This window comes from Oncorhynchus keta, chromosome 18 (assembly GCF_023373465.1).
Source record: "Oncorhynchus keta strain PuntledgeMale-10-30-2019 chromosome 18, Oket_V2, whole genome shotgun sequence".
Taxonomy (NCBI): Eukaryota; Metazoa; Chordata; class Actinopteri; order Salmoniformes; family Salmonidae; genus Oncorhynchus; species Oncorhynchus keta.
Window position 1 is genome coordinate 24795498 of NC_068438.1, and position 16597 is coordinate 24812094.

General features: G+C 40.4%; 2 protein-coding genes across 3 annotated transcripts; one reads left to right on the plus strand and one right to left on the minus strand.

Moving 5' to 3' along the window:
• Positions 1-3703: 3703 nt before the first annotated feature.
• Positions 3704-12282, minus strand: LOC118397499 (guided entry of tail-anchored proteins factor 1-like). The gene is made up of 5 exons (XM_035792335.2): positions 12134-12282; positions 10316-10481; positions 6013-6080; positions 5733-5847; positions 3704-5412 (listed from the first exon to the last, which is right to left on the minus strand). Exons 1-5 carry the CDS (start codon positions 12221-12223, stop codon positions 5339-5341), a joined length of 513 nt encoding a protein of 170 aa, XP_035648228.1. The 5' UTR covers positions 12224-12282; the 3' UTR covers positions 3704-5338.
• Positions 12283-12676: 394 nt separating this feature from the next.
• LOC118397500 (non-histone chromosomal protein HMG-14-like) lies at positions 12677-15939 on the plus strand. 2 transcript variants are annotated; one of them, XM_035792337.2, is made up of 6 exons: positions 12677-12904; positions 14234-14257; positions 14349-14378; positions 14495-14533; positions 14639-14770; positions 14968-15939. In XM_035792337.2, exons 1-6 carry the CDS (start codon positions 12887-12889, stop codon positions 15028-15030), a joined length of 306 nt encoding a protein of 101 aa, XP_035648230.1. In that variant the 5' UTR covers positions 12677-12886; the 3' UTR covers positions 15031-15939. The 2 variants fall into 2 exon arrangements, with proteins under 2 accessions (XP_035648230.1, XP_035648229.1); XM_035792336.2 differs by having other exon boundaries at positions 12679-12904; positions 14965-15939.
• The last annotated feature ends 658 nt before the right edge of the window (positions 15940-16597 follow it).

Here is a 16597-nt window from a genome sequence, read left to right on the forward strand (position 1 = left end):
AGGATTATTATTATTATATTATATTACAATGCTAACTATGAAGTGGGTGCAGGCGATGCAGACTCAAGCTGCTCCTCAGGCCAGTTCACCTCCTCCAGGTCAAGCAAGGGATACAGCAGTAGGACCGGCAGCAGGGAAGACTCTCAGGGGTCATTCACCCAGTCAGATTACAAGGAGGAGGCTGACACTACTGGACCCTTTCCCTCTCACTACTGGACCCTTTCCCTGCAGCTGCTCAGCGAGGACTGCAGCCTGGAAGAGAGGGAAGAGCTAAGCCACAGGCTGGCCCTGATCACTGTGGACCTACACAGGAAGAACAAGAGGATACAGGTACAGTACATCCCACTGCTGGCTTGCTTCTGAAGCTAAGGCGGATTGGTCCTGGATGGGAGACCAGATGCTGCTGGATGTGGTGTTGGAAGGCCAGTGGGAGGTACCCTTTCCTCTGGTCTAAAAAATAATATTCCAATGCCCCAGGGCAGTGATTGGGGACATTGCCCTGTGTAGGGTGCTGTCTTTCAGATGGGACGTTAAATGGGTGTCCTGACTCTCTGTGGTCACTAAAGATCCCATGGCACTTATCGTAAGTGTGTTAACCCTGGTGTCCTGGCTAAATTCCCAATCTGGCCTTCATACTATCATGATCACTTAATCATCCCCAGTTTACAAATGGCTCATTCATCCCCAGGTTGTTGCTGTAACTGAGAATGTGTTCTCAGTCAACTTACCTGGTAAAATGAGGGTTAAATAAATGTTCACAGGCCAGGTGGATGTTTGGATTGAAACTGATTGGGTTTTCAACTCTGTCCATTTGTATTGGTCTTCTATGGGGAGACTGATATAGGTGGACAGGGTCAACACAGTTATGCTAGATTGATAATACACACATAGTACCATAATGTTATATCTGTAGTGAAATGTAAATAAATTGTGTTGCAGGACTTAGAAAGGAATCTTGAGCTGAGCCAGATATCCTTCAATCACCCTCTTGCCACAGAAACAAGGAAGACCAATGAAGCCAGAGAGCTGTCTGATTACCTCCAGGCACAGATCAATCTGTTGACCAAAAAAAATCTAAGTAAGTTTATAAAGAACTTGAGAGTAGCAACATACAGAGTGTAAAAAACATTAGAAATACCATCCTAATATGCCCCCACCAGGTCAGTCTATGTCATGGCAAGAGCAGGTGTTCAGAAATGTTTTGTACAATCAGTGTAGGTAAACTGTTCCAGATCTTAGTAGATTTGGAACAGTACTGTTGTTTGAAAGAATGGTAATGTGATTTAACTCGCAGTACTGCAATGTAAACACAAGAGGGAGTCTAATACAGCTATATTTCTGAAGGAATAATTGAAGGTTGGAGTAAAATACCCATTTCCTAAACTTGCCTGGCTACCCAAACGCTACACCACACGTTAGTTTCTTCTCCGCAATGAATCTGGATCTGAGTACCTCCCCGACAATTTATACAACGTAAATACATTATAACCATTCTAATTGGTCCCAGAAAACGATGGGTTGGGCCAGAGCCAGAACACACATGGGTAAAGCTACATTTCATAATATTCATAATTCATAATTGGCTTTGATACTCTAATTGATTAGAGATGATCCAATCGCTGATTACTTTATTTTGTACAACACCCCTCATTTTGACATCCCCACAAACAACTTAAAAGATGGCACTTTCAGATTGAAGTATGTAGCGAACATAAGAGCAGCGGACAAATTAAGTTTGAGTCATCGGGCAACTTGTAAACCTGCCTGGTAATAGATATCAGGATGATAACACTACATTTGAGAAATGAACATTTATTGGACATATTGCATTCTTGAGAAATGGCTTACTGATGCATTTAACACAAAATATAGGAAAGAGAGAGAGAATTGGAGATCCACAAAATCTACTCACATAGATTTCCAAAAGGCTGGAACAGAAAAGGTACAAAGACATTATGAGCTTCTTTAACTTTTAACATGTTCAACCCATGATCCAGATCAAACATTTTTTTAACTTGAGGATTAATATATTTTGGCATTAACAGGAGCAAGAGAAACTAAATCTGTTCAAACAGATGACATATCCTCTCTCCCCATCGAGGCTCCGTACCAATTTGAACAAGAATATGCCTGTTCACTCCAGCATCTGAAGTTGGAGAAGCAGAAGAGTTTGAGCTGGGTATGTAAATGAGCTTCCTTCTCTCTCACGTTCTGTGCAAAAAGCTGTTTAAATGGGTAACGGTAAATAAAACATTTATTCAATATTGACAGATAAAAGCAAATATTAACTCCTTGATAAAAGTTTGTGTATTGAGTTCCAGTGTAAAGTTGATATGTTTTTTTTTTTCCAGGAGTCCTTTGCAATTGGCTTCCCAGACAGAAGTGACACAGCAGACCCGTTAGTGGATGACAGAGGATCATACGATAATGAACATTTTGCTGGTAAGGATTTTAAAATCTTTACTACAGCCTATTGGGACTACCAATAAACAGATGCAAAGTTAAGGGGATATTGAGGAAAGAAATGTTTAAATTAGATTCTGAAGTGTGTACTCTCCAGTCAGAGTATATGCAAACAAGAGAGCAAACACAAAAAACTCCCAAACATTGGGACTAATTAAAGCTCACGTAAGTAACAGGACTGAAATAACCGTTCCTGTGTCATGTTATATCCCAAAAAAATTATGGCTCCAATTTTTTTTAAATTATGTGCAAGCAACTATCCTATTTATCCACAGATGATGGAGAGCTGCATGGTGATTATGACAAGGAGGATCCACAACTTTAGGGTGAGGAGTATTGCCTTGCAGAGGAGGCAGCGAGTTCCCTCAAGGCTTCAGAAGGAGAGCAAACAGAGCCATTTGAAAGCCAGGTCCGGTACACTCTGGATGACTTTCTGAATACAGAACGTGCCAACAAGGCCCTCGAATCCCCTCCCAGGACCAAGCGCCTCTACACATTCAAAGAAACCATCCAGAACCTACACAGTGGGAAGCCTGCCTATGCCAGCCATAGCCAAAGCCTGAGAAAGAGCCCTCCTAAATACATCAAGAGCCAGGCCAGGGTGGAGAACCTGGGGTCTAGGGCGTATGAGCCCTCCTTCACTTTACCAGCAGAGAAGTGCCAAAGGCGTGACACCATGGACCCTCAACCGGAAGATGGCGTAGTCCGCAGCAAGAAGAGTATCTTGATGAAAGAGCTTTTTGGCCAGGCCCCAATCACTGATCCAAATGGCCATGCAGACAGGCAGATCCAGAGTAGGGAGACCAAGATAATTTTTTATTGACCCAAGAAGTATACGAAATGATAATATATTTTTACAATTTGATCCATTATTATTTATCTGCCATGGCAACTCAACACATTACTAAATGGAGTATTTGTATTCTGACACTATTGCTCATGACAAATTCCTTAACTCCCTTGAAATCAGATTGTAATAAAAGCAACATTCATTGAAGATGCCACCTATGCCACAATGGTACACTTAGTTTTTATTATAGCCTCTCTAAAATACCCAAGATGCTAAGAACAACCAACACTTTAGGCCTTCAGTTTTCAAATTCTTTAACTCCCTTGAAATCAGATTGTAATAAAAGCAACATTCATTGAAGATGCCACCTATGCCACAATGGTACACTTAGTTTTTATTATAGCCTCTCTAAAATACCCAAGATGCTAAGAACAACCAACACTTTAGGCCTTCAGTTTTCAAATTCTTTATTGTGTTGAAGTATGCATAATTCTTATGCATACTTCTCAACACTTCCAAAATCCAAACAGTAAACTTTGTAATATTAGTTCAGGTTTCATTCAACAAATGAAAATGTGCTACAGACCATGCCTACAATTAACATGAACAAAATTACATAACAATATGAAACAATTGCAACACTTGCTCAACTCATTTCAATCAGTTGAAATTAGATTTAAAACGGTCATTAAACATGCTCATACAATCATTACGCAGTGAAGCAATTTGTGAAATACACTAGATTTCCAAAAGTATGTGGACACCTGCTTGTCCCATTCCAGAATCATGGGCATTAATATGGAGTTGGACCCCCATTTGCTGCTATAATAGCCTCCACTCTTCTGGAAGGCTTTCCACTGGATGTTGGAACATTGCTGCGGGGACTTGCTTCCATTCAACCATAAGAGCATTAGTGAGGTCTTCCAATTCATCCCAAAGATGTTTGATGGGGTTGAGGTCAGGGCTCTGTGCAGGCCAGTCAACTTCTTCCACACCGATCGACAAAACTTTTCTGTATGGACCTCGCTTTGTACACAGGGGCATTGTCGTGCTGAAACAGGAAAGCGCCTTCCCCAAACTGTTGCCACAAAGTTGGACAAAGTTGGAAGCACAGAATTGCCTAGAATGCCATTGTACGCTGTAAGCGTTAAGATTTACCTTTACTGGAACTAAGGTGCCTAGCCCAAACCATGAAAAACAGCCCCAGACCATTATTCTACCTCCGCCAAACTTTAAATTTGGCACTATGCATTCAGGGAGGTAGCGTTTTCCTGGCATCCGTCAAACCCAGATTTGTTCGTCGGACTGCCAGATGGTGATTCATCACTCCAGTGAACACGTTTCCACTGTTCCAGAGTCCAATGGTGGAGACCTTTACACCACTCCAGCCGACACTTGGCATTGCACATGGTGATCTTAGGCTTGTGTGCGGCTGCTCGGCCATTGAAACCCATTTCATGAAGCTCCCGACGAACAGTTCTTGTGCTGACGTTGCTTCCAGAGGCAGTTTGGAACTCGATAGTGAGTGTTGCAACGGAGGACAGACAATTCCTACGCACTATGCGCTTCAGAGGTTCCGTTCTGTGATCTTGTGTGGCCTACCACGTCGCAGCTGAGCCATTGTTGCTCCTACACGTTTCCACTTCACAATAACAGCACTTACAGTTGATCGCGGCAGCTCTAGCAGGGCAGACATTTGACGAACTGACTTGTTGGAAAGGTGGCATCCTATGACAGTGCCACATTGAAAGTCACTGAGTTCTTCAGTATGGGCCATTCTACTGCCAATGTTTGTCTATGGAGATTGCATGGCTGTGTGCTGTATTTTATACACCTGTCAGCAACGTATGGCTGAAATAGACAAATCCACTAATTTGAAGGTGTGTCTACATACTTTTGGCCATGTAGTGTAACATCCGATTCCGAAGCCAACATAAGAGACACTAAAATATGTGCAATAACATTGGCAATGTAAAGGCAATGTTTGAATATGGGGTGCTTTGTAAAAGTGCTTACCAACAGTACCAATTTACACTTTAATAGCATTTGGGGAATAAATAAGACATTAATAAAAGATCCCATTCCTTAGCTAATTGCATGTAGACCAATAGACGCCACTTTGTTGCACATCACCAGCCAGCATGTGATTCCAACACCACCTGAAAGGATACAAAGGCTGGGTTCAAATAGTAATTGTCAGAGTTGTCAGTTAGTAGTATTTGATGTAAGTAAAAACAAAAATGTGCATTCAACATGGCATTTTGAACCAGTTCAATTAGAATTCCATGTTAAGAGAGGAAACGAGTCATGCGATTCTATCTTCAGTATTTAAAGAGAACGAATAGACGAGACATTCAGTAGTCGTCTATAATTAGCCAAAGTTTACAGATTAAACACTAAACTTGATTACTATGAATTTACCCACAATCAAAAGCGAGTGTGAACCTCAATCCTCAGGCGTTGTAATCACAAAATGTACCTGCTACTCCAGATGGGAATGCCACCAGCTGCTCCAGGGGGGCAATCCACTTACTGGGTACAACAGTCACTGGGTCAGCATAATAATTCCAAATCAGGGAGATCATCAGAGCAGCCTAGAGAGACAACAGAAAACAACCTGATTCAGTGCATCAAAATGCAACACAATCACTTGTGCATGTCACCGGTGGTGAAACTTTTTTTAAATGTCAGTTATGTATATTTTTTACCAATTAACGAATATAGGATATATTTCTAATTTCAATATGTTTAATACTCACCTGGAGGATGTAAAAACCTATATTCACCATCCATTTCATTTTGGCTTGTTGAGCAGTTCTAGACTTGACTGTAAGAAGAAAAAAACAGATCTTATCTGCAGAGGAACCATCTAAATTAATTATTGGTATCCATTCTCTAAATATAGGAATTTCGACAGCTCTAATAACAGTTGCCTTTTGTGTGTTCTTCTCAATTGATTTCAGTGTAAATACTACACAACATGCATTGGAATATAACCTGTTTTGTATGGTATGGCATAAGGGAGGGGTTGGCAGGGAAAATAAGCCTGATGTGTGACCAGTGCATATGATTGGAGAAATACGCATGTGGTGCATTTCAATGTGAAAACACTTTTCAATCCAAAATAGTGAAATATTCCTGTTGTTGAACAACAGGATTTGAACTTGAAGGCATGTTAGTTGATAGGCAGTGGCCCTGAACTGACACAGCATGGGAGAGAGTTAGAGACAGTTGTTTGGGTGTACAGTAGGGAGGATCTAGAGACAAAAAGTTGAAAAGTACAAAACACCATATTTCAAAGTCACCTGCATTGTGACTCATCTAAACAATGTGGTAAAGAGTGAACTTGTAGACTTTTTTTGTTGCCTTTATGACAAATTCAAAACCAGATATTTTCAAACAAAAACATAAAAATTGCCTTGGGGTTTTTGTCGCAACCTGTATTTGCCACTGTAAAAATATAATATTGTAACAGTATACTACTGAAGAGTGCTTTCTAAACAAACCATTGTCATTCCTGAGAATTTGTCCATTTTTCATAAACTAAAAAAATCCTAATCTGATTATAGTATTTCCTTGTTTGCTCTGTCATAGCCCTTACGGTTGCAGGGAAGGTGCCATAGTGTAATACAAAGGCTGCCATTCATATAACATTAACTCTTGGCAAATGGCTGTTGGAGACATTTGGTTGTTGTCTGATAGCCAATGGGGTGTATGTGTGTATAACACCAGCTCGTAATGGAGCTATATACTATGCGTCCTGCCTCTATAGAGTTCAGAGCTGTGGCCTGGACATGAAGGACAGCAACAGGCAGCAGCTGCACCATCAGCTGATAATATACAGTTGGCTGGGTGTTCCAAGCATCGGCAGGAGAGAACAGCTACGTCTGGTAAGACGAGGGGTGGGACTGTGCGTCTATTTGTCAATAGCAGCTGGTGTGCAATGTCTAATATTAAGGAAGTATCGAGGTATTGCTTGCCTGAGGTAGTGTAGAAGCAAAAACTAAAGCAGGATGTACCAGTGACTCGCTCAATACGGAAGTGGTCAGATGACGCGAATGCTACACTATAGGCCTGTTTTTCTAGCACAGACTGGAATATGTTCCGGGATTCATCCAATGGCATTGAGGAGTTTACCACATCAGTCACTGGCTTCATCAATAAGTGCATCAACGATGTCGTCCCCACAGTGACCATACGTACATATCCCAACCAGAACCATGGATTACAGGCACCATCCACACCGAGCTAAAGGCTGGAGCTGCCATTTCAAGGAGCTGGACCCTAATTCGGATGCTTATAAGAAATCATGCTATGCCCTCAGACAAACCATGAAACAGGTAAAGTGTCAATACAGGACTAATATTAAATCCTACTACACCGGATGTGACACTCGTCGGATGTGGCAGGACTTTCAAACTATTACGAACTACTAATGGAAACCCAGCCACGAGCTGCCCTGTGACGCAGGCCTACCAGATGAGCTAAATGCCTTTTATGCTCGCTTCGAGGCAACGTAACACTGAAGTATGCATGAGAGCACCAGCTGTTCTGGACGACTGTGTGATCATGCTCTCCGTAGCCTATGTGAGCAAGACCTTTAAAGAGGTTAACATTCACAAGGTCGTGGGACCAGACGGATTACCAGGACGTGTACGCGGACCAACTGGCAAGTGTCTTCACTGACATTTTCAACCTTTCCCTGACCGAGTCTATAAAACCTACATGTTTCAAACAGACCACCATAGTCCCTGTGCCCAAGAAAGCAAAGGTAACATGCCTAAATGACTACTGCCCGGTAGCACTCTGTAGCCATGAAGTGCTTTGAAAGGCTGGTCATGGTTCACATCAACATCATCATCCCGGAAGCCCAAAACCCACTCCAATACCCATACCTCCTCAACAGATCCACAGATGATGCAATCTGAAACGCACTACACACTGCCCTTTCCCACCTGGGCGAAGGGAACACCACAGCGCCTTCGGAAAGTATTCAGACCCCTTGACTTTTGAATTGAGCAAAGTACAGAGAGATCCTTGATGAAAGCCTGGTCCAGAGCGCTCAGACTTTGGCGAGGGTTCACCTTCCAACAGGACAACAACCCTAAGCACACAGCCAAGACAACGCAGGAATGGCTTCGGGACAAGTCTCTGAATGTCCTTGAGTGGCCCAGCCAGAGCCCGGACTTGAACCCAATCAAATATCTCTGGAGAGACCTGAAAATAGCTGTGCAGCAACACTCCCCATCCAACCTGACAGAGCTTCAGAGGATCTGCAGAGAAACATCGGAGAAAATCCCCAAATAGAGGTGTGCCAAGCTTTTAGAGTGATACCCAAGAAGACACGATGCTGTAATTGCTGCCAATGGTGCTTCAACAAAGTACTGAGTAAAGGGTCTGAATACTTATGTAAATGTGATATTTCCATTTTTTTTTATTTGTAATAAATGTGCAAATATGTGAGCAAGACAAAGGAGCTGATCGTGGACTACAGGAAAAGGAAGGCCGAACACGCCCCCATTCACATCAACGGGGCTGTAGTGGAGCGGGTCGAGAGTTTCAAGTTCCTTGGTGTCCACATCACCAACAAACTATCATGATCAAAACACACCAAGACAGTCTTGAAGAGGGCACGACAACACTGAAAAGATTTTGCATGGGTCCCCAGACCCTCAAAATGTTATACATCTGCACCATCAAGAGCATCCTGACCAGTTGCATCACTGCCTGGTATGGCAACTGCTCGGCATCTGACCGTAAGGCGCTACAGAGGGTAGTGTGTACGGCCCAGTACATCACTGGGGCCAAACTTCCAGCCATCCAGGCCCTATGTACTAGGCAGACTCAGAGGAAGGCTCAAAAAATTCATAAGAGACTTTTCTCTCTGCTACCACACGGCAAGCAGTATCGGAGCGCCAAGTCTAGGTGCAAAAGCCTCCTTAACAGCTTCTACCCCAAAGCTATAGGCCTGCTGAACAATTAATCAAATGGCCACCCGGACTATTTACATTGACCTCTCTCTCCCCTTTGTTTTTACACTTCTGCTATTTGCTGTTTAATATCTATGCATAGTCACTTCACTCCAACCTACATGTACAAATTACCTTGACTAAACTGTACCCCCGAACATTGACTAGGTATGGGAACCCCTTGTATATAGCCTTGTTATTATTATTTTGGGGCGACAGGGTAGCCTAGTGGTTAGAGTGTTGGACTAGTAACCAGAAGGTTACAAGTTCAAACCCCGAGCAGTTAACTGTTCCTAGGCCGTCATTGAAAATAAGAATTTGTTCTTAACTGACTTGCCTAGTTAAATAAAGGTCAAATAAATACTTTTTATTTTTTACTTTAGTTTATTTAGTAAATATTTTCTTCACTCTATTCCTTGAACTGCATTGTTGGTTAAGGGCTTGTAAGTAAGCATTTCACGGTAAGGTCTACCTACACCTGTTGTATTCGTGCATGTGACAAATAAAATTGTATTTGATTTGATTTGATAATGGATCACTCTTATCTCTATATCAGGGATTTTTCTGTCATTGTAATGACGTTTTTTTTTCGGGCCACCGAACAGTGTTAAATCAAATTTCCGGGATGGAAAAATGCTTTCAGTGTAAACTTAAATGACTAAAAACTGATATAAAGTATGTAGAAAATACAATAAAGATATATTTTTAAATGAAATCATCTTTAAGAACTAACCATAACTTAAATAAAAGCTAGACAGTCGGGGAGAATTGAAAATTCCAAAAGCAATGAATTCAGCAGTATTGATTTTGTTATTATGTTTAAGCATAAGAACATAGCATTAAAACTGCACAATTTTCCCTCAGCTTCATGGCAGAATGTGGAATCGCATGTTGTTAACTTTAAAACTGCAAAAATGTATCTCAGCTCCATGGATTGTAGAACTGCAGGAAATTGGCTTAAAATGCAAACGTCAACTGGCCCGACCATGCCCATTGCCATGCCCCCTACCACACCCACCACATAAGCCCCTTTTTGATCCATAAAAAAAAAAAAATGTAGTGTGGACATCAATTTCAATTGTGTGTCTCTTACCATGTGTCTTCAGCTTGTCAGTCATCTTGTTGATTTTGCGCTCTAGTCTGGCGTATCTGGCAAACTCATCCATCATGCTAACGGAGTTGTGCTCCTTCTTCATCTCCTGGATCTCAGCCCGCATATCCCTCTCCTGCTCAGCATCTTTCTGAAGGACCTTCAATAGCTTCACATTCCAACAGACAAACATTAAATTGTATATTTTGCAAAAACACACTACGAGATCTGCTGCCACCAGATGGTGCTGTTATTCCTTACGTCTTTAAATGCATAAGGAATAACAGCACCATCTGGCTGCAGCAGGCCTATTACACTACAAATTTAGCCATGTTTCTGATATGAGATCACTTTGGGATGGTTACCAGTTAGCCCTTGATCATGACTCTTAAGTTTCATTACATTACACATAAGAGTCATTGTACGAAGGCGTCTTCTATATGGTGGAGCTTTGTAAAGAGCCCTGGCGCTTAATCTGAACATAAGGACCTTATCGTTCATATCAGCAAAAAATGAAGGTTAAATTGTTACCCCCCTCGATAGGTTTAGGGTCAGTGTTCCCATGCTGCCATAACGCCATGTTACAGCGCTTGTTTATGGAAGCCAAGAGGCTACCACCAGTGCTAATTATCTATATAGCATGCTCTAAACACCTGTGTGTATGCGTAACTCAGGAAGTGTAGTGGAAGTGTAGTTCCGTTGGATGAAGGTACCCATAGCTGTATGAATCTGTGCAAAACTGCTACAGTAAGTGCATTTTTTAAATTTGAAGCATTCTTTCTCGCTGATGAAAGATAACGGACATATTTTTCAAAAGCCGTATCGCGATCAATGATTATTGATGTTTCTAAACGTTAAAACACCGCGTCAGGACTGTAGTCCACATGAGGTAGTCGTGGATGAAGCTACTGGCTGAAAACTGTAGGGAGAAGGCAGAATGCTGCCTAGTTTGAGAACTAGTTACCAGTATGTTACTGCAACAAAAGTGCAAAGGTAGTGGAAAGTTGCATTATGTCCGATAAACACTGTAGTCATCCTGTTAAATGTGTTGTTCAGATACAATGATGATCATGAATTGCATTTACATACAAAAATGTTTACTCATTTAAAAAGTACATTTTCTTTGTAATGAAATTGCCTCTGCAAGTGACAAGTATTTTTCTGCCTCCTTTGGGTCATTTATAGTTTATTGCATGAGAACATGCAACACCTGGTTTAGTAGTGTATTGCTTAATAAAGTAATAAGGCACGAGGGGGTGTGGTACACCCCCATACGAGCTATTCTTATGCAATGTGGAGTGGCTGGATACAGCCCTTAGCCATGGTATATACCACAACATCTCAGAGGTGCCTTATTGCTATTATATACGTAGAAACGTAATTAGAACAGTAAAAATACATGTTGTCATACCCATGGTATACAGTCTCATATACCATGGCTTTCAGCCAGTTAGCATTCAGGGCTCAAACCACACAGTCTATGACAACCCATATTATATGCATTTAGACTAGAAATGTCATCAGACGACCTTATTTACATTTTATGGTTGATATTTTAATATGTGCCCAATAGATAACTATACGGCATTATCTACCTGGCAATGTTATCAGTCTAACACACCTTACATGATACAATGTAACAGTTTAACATTTGTCAACAGGGTGGAATGGTTGGTTAGCTTCGATGTTGTTTTTGGGGACGCGAGAGGTGAAATAGCTGGCGAGCTAATATAACCTGGGCAAATCTGCCAAAACACTACATGATTTACAAGCCAACCCTGCATTTCTCACACGACCAATGCCCAAATAACCCCTACTTACGAAAGAGGAAATAGTCGGCAAGAGTGTTTTGAAGAGATTGCACAAAAAGACAGATCCCAACACCAGGAACCAAGCGCACCCAGCAGCCATTTTTTAAATCAACCTTTGTTGCTGCTGCGCTCGTCATAAAGGGACGCCACATCCAGGCTGAACTATGTGCTGAGTTTTATATTAGAAACGTATTTAATTCAAATACAGCTTATTTTATTAACTTCAAATGTAATATATAAATTCAGTATCCAAATGTGCTAAATTTACTACATTACTTTATTCAATAAATACAAAAATACTGACAATTCTATAACGGTCATTTACAGTATGTGTACATTATTCTGATATAATATCAACGAAAATAACACATCATTTTGAATCTAGCTATTCCCACCCCTAAAGTCAACATTTTTCGTTGGAACGACTGATTGGCATACAGACCTACCCACACAGGTAACTTGCTTTGGTTTAAAAAGCTGTTGCCTGGACGTTAAAGCCAATCAATGGCAACAAGGGGCGGAGAATAAATTGCCAGTCAGGTTGGTTAGGATAAGGAATACAATATAAAGAGGGGGGATCCAATCCAGTTTCAGCTAGTTTCTGGACGTAGGCCTACTAATGAAATATTTATGTTAGTTACAGTGTGTGCTGAAGGAATTGAGTGACTTACATCGGACACATTCAGAAGCCTGCACTGAATTTTCAGTAACTGAGAAGGCTAATTTGTCCTCTAATTCTCTAGACAATACAAGCAAAGCAGCCATGCCGAAAAGAAGCAAAGTAAGTTGGAATGTTTACCTTTTAATTTAAACCTTATTTTACAATGTATAATTTCTCACATGAAGTGTTTTTATAAATATCTGCAACAATCGCATATACTCTAAAATATGCTTGATACAATGTAACAAGTTTTCTCTAAAGTATGAATGTGTTTTAGTGTGTCTGTCTTGTCGAAATGGAAGTGGCGCCTTTTTACTTAGTGTGGTAACATTTTGCTTTCGATCTCACTTTCTCATTTTAGTAACCTGTAACGTTACATGATAAACTATCGCAGCTTGTGCTTTTTATATAAGTTACTTAATCATAATTTAATTTGACGCATATCGGGTCTTTCATGAATGTAAAGTAGCTTTTAATAGCCTTCTCAGCAATGAGATCAGACAAAGGGGTGTAACCCACCTGCAATGTAACTAAGCTACATGTTGCCATTGCAGAAATGCGTGCATGATCTAAATGATATTTTGTGAATATTGGGATTGCTTTAATCGCCTATATATTTGGTTCACGTTTATATTCATACTTTTAATAGCCCATGCTTGTAGCATCCTATATTATCACTTTGTGTCCTGTGTGCAGTAAAGCGTATTGTAATGCGCGACACCCTATGACACGGAAAGGTACGATCTTTGAAGTGTAATGGCAGCCCTTGCAAATATGAAAGGCATCGACAACTCAGCGCCATGTATCACTTTATTGGGGTTTTAGAGTAATTCTAAAGAAAACGACCACATGATTTATAGCTGGTCACGTGTTCAGTTTTTGAGGACTTGCTATTTGTTTGTGTGCATTCCCTGCCTTTGCTTCCCTAACAAATGTTGCATTATGTAACAGCGAATTTCTGAAGACATGCTCCACACCGCATATGGGTGAACTGGTATCAGGGAATTATAGATATTCAACTAATGGCGGGAACATACAGTTGACGTAACGTGTGGATAGATGCCTTCATATGACAATTCTCTGTCGGTTGATGGGGGAGGGGCTGCTTATTGGCCTTTATGCGTATGGGCTACTAAAGCCTAACTAACATACCGTTTCACTTGTCACTCAAGGTAGTTGGTACCACAAAGGCTCCATTTTGCACCGTGACAATGGGAAAAGTCAAACGGCATAGTAATGTTAAATGCTTACCCTCCCCCACTCACTTTCAGATTACATAATTTGTATCTATAATTTGGGGATAGAGCAGTGGGGGTACAGTTTGTGAGCCCATCCCCCTTAGCATTACACACCCACTTCTCCCTGCATCTCCCGACCTGTGATTGTGGGATTGTTGTTCTTGGTTTTTACTAAGAATTTTACTTATTTTCTCCCACCACCTACTCACAGGCAAATAATGACACTGAAGTCGAGGTTAGTGTATTTAATGCTCTTATACAATTTTATATTATGAATAAATTATTTTTTTCTGCAATAGCTGATTTAACTGTCTTTTTCTCACCAGCCAAAGAGGAGATCCACGAGGTTATCATCTGTAAGTTTGCTATATATTATCATATTTATGTTGTATATCCTATTTATGTTTTCTATGAATAGATGCCATTGTGTATTTGTAATTGGACTAATTATCTAATATGCATTATTTTACAGAAACCCACTACTCCAGCTAAAGCAGAGCCTAAGGCGAAGGTAAAATAAATGTTGTAATTTAAGCTAATTTCAACCCCCAAAACACAGTTATACATATTATGCATTTGTACATCGAAATGTATCATGTATTTCTGATTCTTGTAGACACCAGTCAAGGCAGCAGCCAAACCCAAAAAGGTAAAGGCGGTAGTAGAGAAGGCCAAGCCTGAGGAGAAGAAAGAAGATCCTGAGGAAGAAGCAACACCGGCAGAAAACGGAGAGGCCAAAGCTGAGGAGGTAAGACTTGTTACCTTAGTTTCAATTATACGATATGCCATGCCAGACATTCAAAATCAGGATTATTGAGTATTACAAGCAGACCAACAATAATTGGCATTGCAGCTGTTTGTACCCCACACACAAATAGTGTAAACAACTAGACTTAAAAGAATTGTCCTATAATATGGGAACGTAACTTTTTCATCCGCCAGGAGGCAGCAGAAGAGGAAGATGCTGATGCAGATGAGCCTGAGAAAGAGGAGGATGAGGCAGAATAACATCCTTACCCTTTTGCCAGTGCTCCCTGTACCTCCTTTCTTGTACAATTCAGAATAATATTTTTATCAACTATTTTCTTAAGAAAAAGCAGGTTGTATAGTAGTAAGATTGTAGAAACAAGTTTTTTTTTTTTTTACACCTCTGGAAGAAAGGTTATGGTCATTGTGTGTTTCCCTTTTCTTTTGTGGTCTGGTTCAGGTGTCAGAGGGAGGGGGGGCAGGTTTGTAGCAATGACATGCAATCACGCCAATATCAGGAACTTGTTATTCAACTGGGAGAGCTTGTCTGACACTAACATTCCATAGGCTTTATGAGGGACAGTTTATTTAACCTGTGTTGTATGGAGAAGGGTTGGGGGTTTATACACAATAATACTTGTTTTATTGTTTATATTGGGTAGGAAGGTGGTAATTCTGTTTTAAGCTGTGCTCTATGAATTTAACTATTATCCACACCGTATTATGAATCCACAGTTATGGTTCATTCTCCCTCGTACATGTACTGGATTTTTCATCAGGCCTGTGCATTATGTGAAATGGTTTTTGTCTGTTTGGTGATGGCATTGCAATAACATTTGATATAGCTGCTGTGAAACTGGGGTTTTTTTTTTCTCCATGATTTCTATGCAGTATGTAATGTAATGGTACGATTTGAGGATGGTTTGTGTGTTTTTAGCCAAGCTAATAACATGAAATACATTAGTGTTAAACATACTGGTTCTAGCTTATCCTTTTGAGGATACTGATAAACATTGGCTGTACTTTCACTTAATCCTTCAAGTGAACATAGCAGCTGTAGATTTCCATGTGGTTTTAGAATTTTATGTACAGTTTCTCTTTTTGTTGTTGTAGCTGTATCTGTTGTTATTGGTATAAACATGCCAATTTAATTAAAATGATTGTAGTTTCTTTGTTCTGTTTTCTCTTATCTTATTGATCACAAGTGAAATGTAAACATGATATTATAATTAAGGCACTCACTATGAATTGATTAAATACTCTGTAATTTCTCTTATATAATGTTGCGAGAAAATGTGTGATTGTTTTTGCCAAATATTGAGCATAGGTCTGCAATTCTATTATTGAGTGCAGCCATACACCAACTCAGTTGGTTATTCGACAAGCAGCTGCATGACAATTGCACTATATCAGGGGTCGTCAACTGGTGGACCAAATTCACCCCGTTGTCGAGTTTATTTAATCAAATTTATTTATATAGCCCTTCGTACATCAGCTGATATTTCAAAGTGCTGTACAGAAACCCAGCCTAAAACTCCAAACAGCAAGCAATGCAGGTGTAGAAGCACATTTAATACATTCGAATAGCCTACAATGATCCATTAGGCTGCTTACATAGTGTTTTTTCAATTACTACTTATAGCATAAATGGCATTTGTTGTACCATAAATACATCGCCTGAAATGGGTATTGTCAGTGACAACTTGCATATTCGAATAGTATCGATCATTTTTGCGTTTTAACTAACCTCAGCCTAATTATCATAACCTGCTGCGTTTGCTACATTAAGTCTCCTGACCTGCTACGAAAAGTCAGTTCTGACAGCGAA

Coding starts and splice junctions, on each gene's coding strand:
- LOC118397500 (XM_035792336.2), top strand. Junction 14,379..14,494: donor GATCCACGAGGTTATCATCT/GTAAGTTTGCTA, acceptor ATTATTTTACAG/AAACCCACTACTCCAGCTAA. Junction 14,771..14,964: donor GAGAGGCCAAAGCTGAGGAG/GTAAGACTTGTT, acceptor TTCATCCGCCAG/GAGGCAGCAGAAGAGGAAGA.
- LOC118397499 (XM_035792335.2), bottom strand. CDS start 12,223: ATGGCTGCTGGGTGCGCTTGGTTCCTGGTGTTGGGATCTGTCTTTTTG. Junction 10,482..12,133: donor TGCCGACTATTTCCTCTTTC/GTAAGTAGGGGT, acceptor TGGAATGTGAAG/CTATTGAAGGTCCTTCAGAA. Junction 5,848..6,012: donor TAGGTTTTTACATCCTCCAG/GTGAGTATTAAA, acceptor TTGTCTCTCTAG/GCTGCTCTGATGATCTCCCT.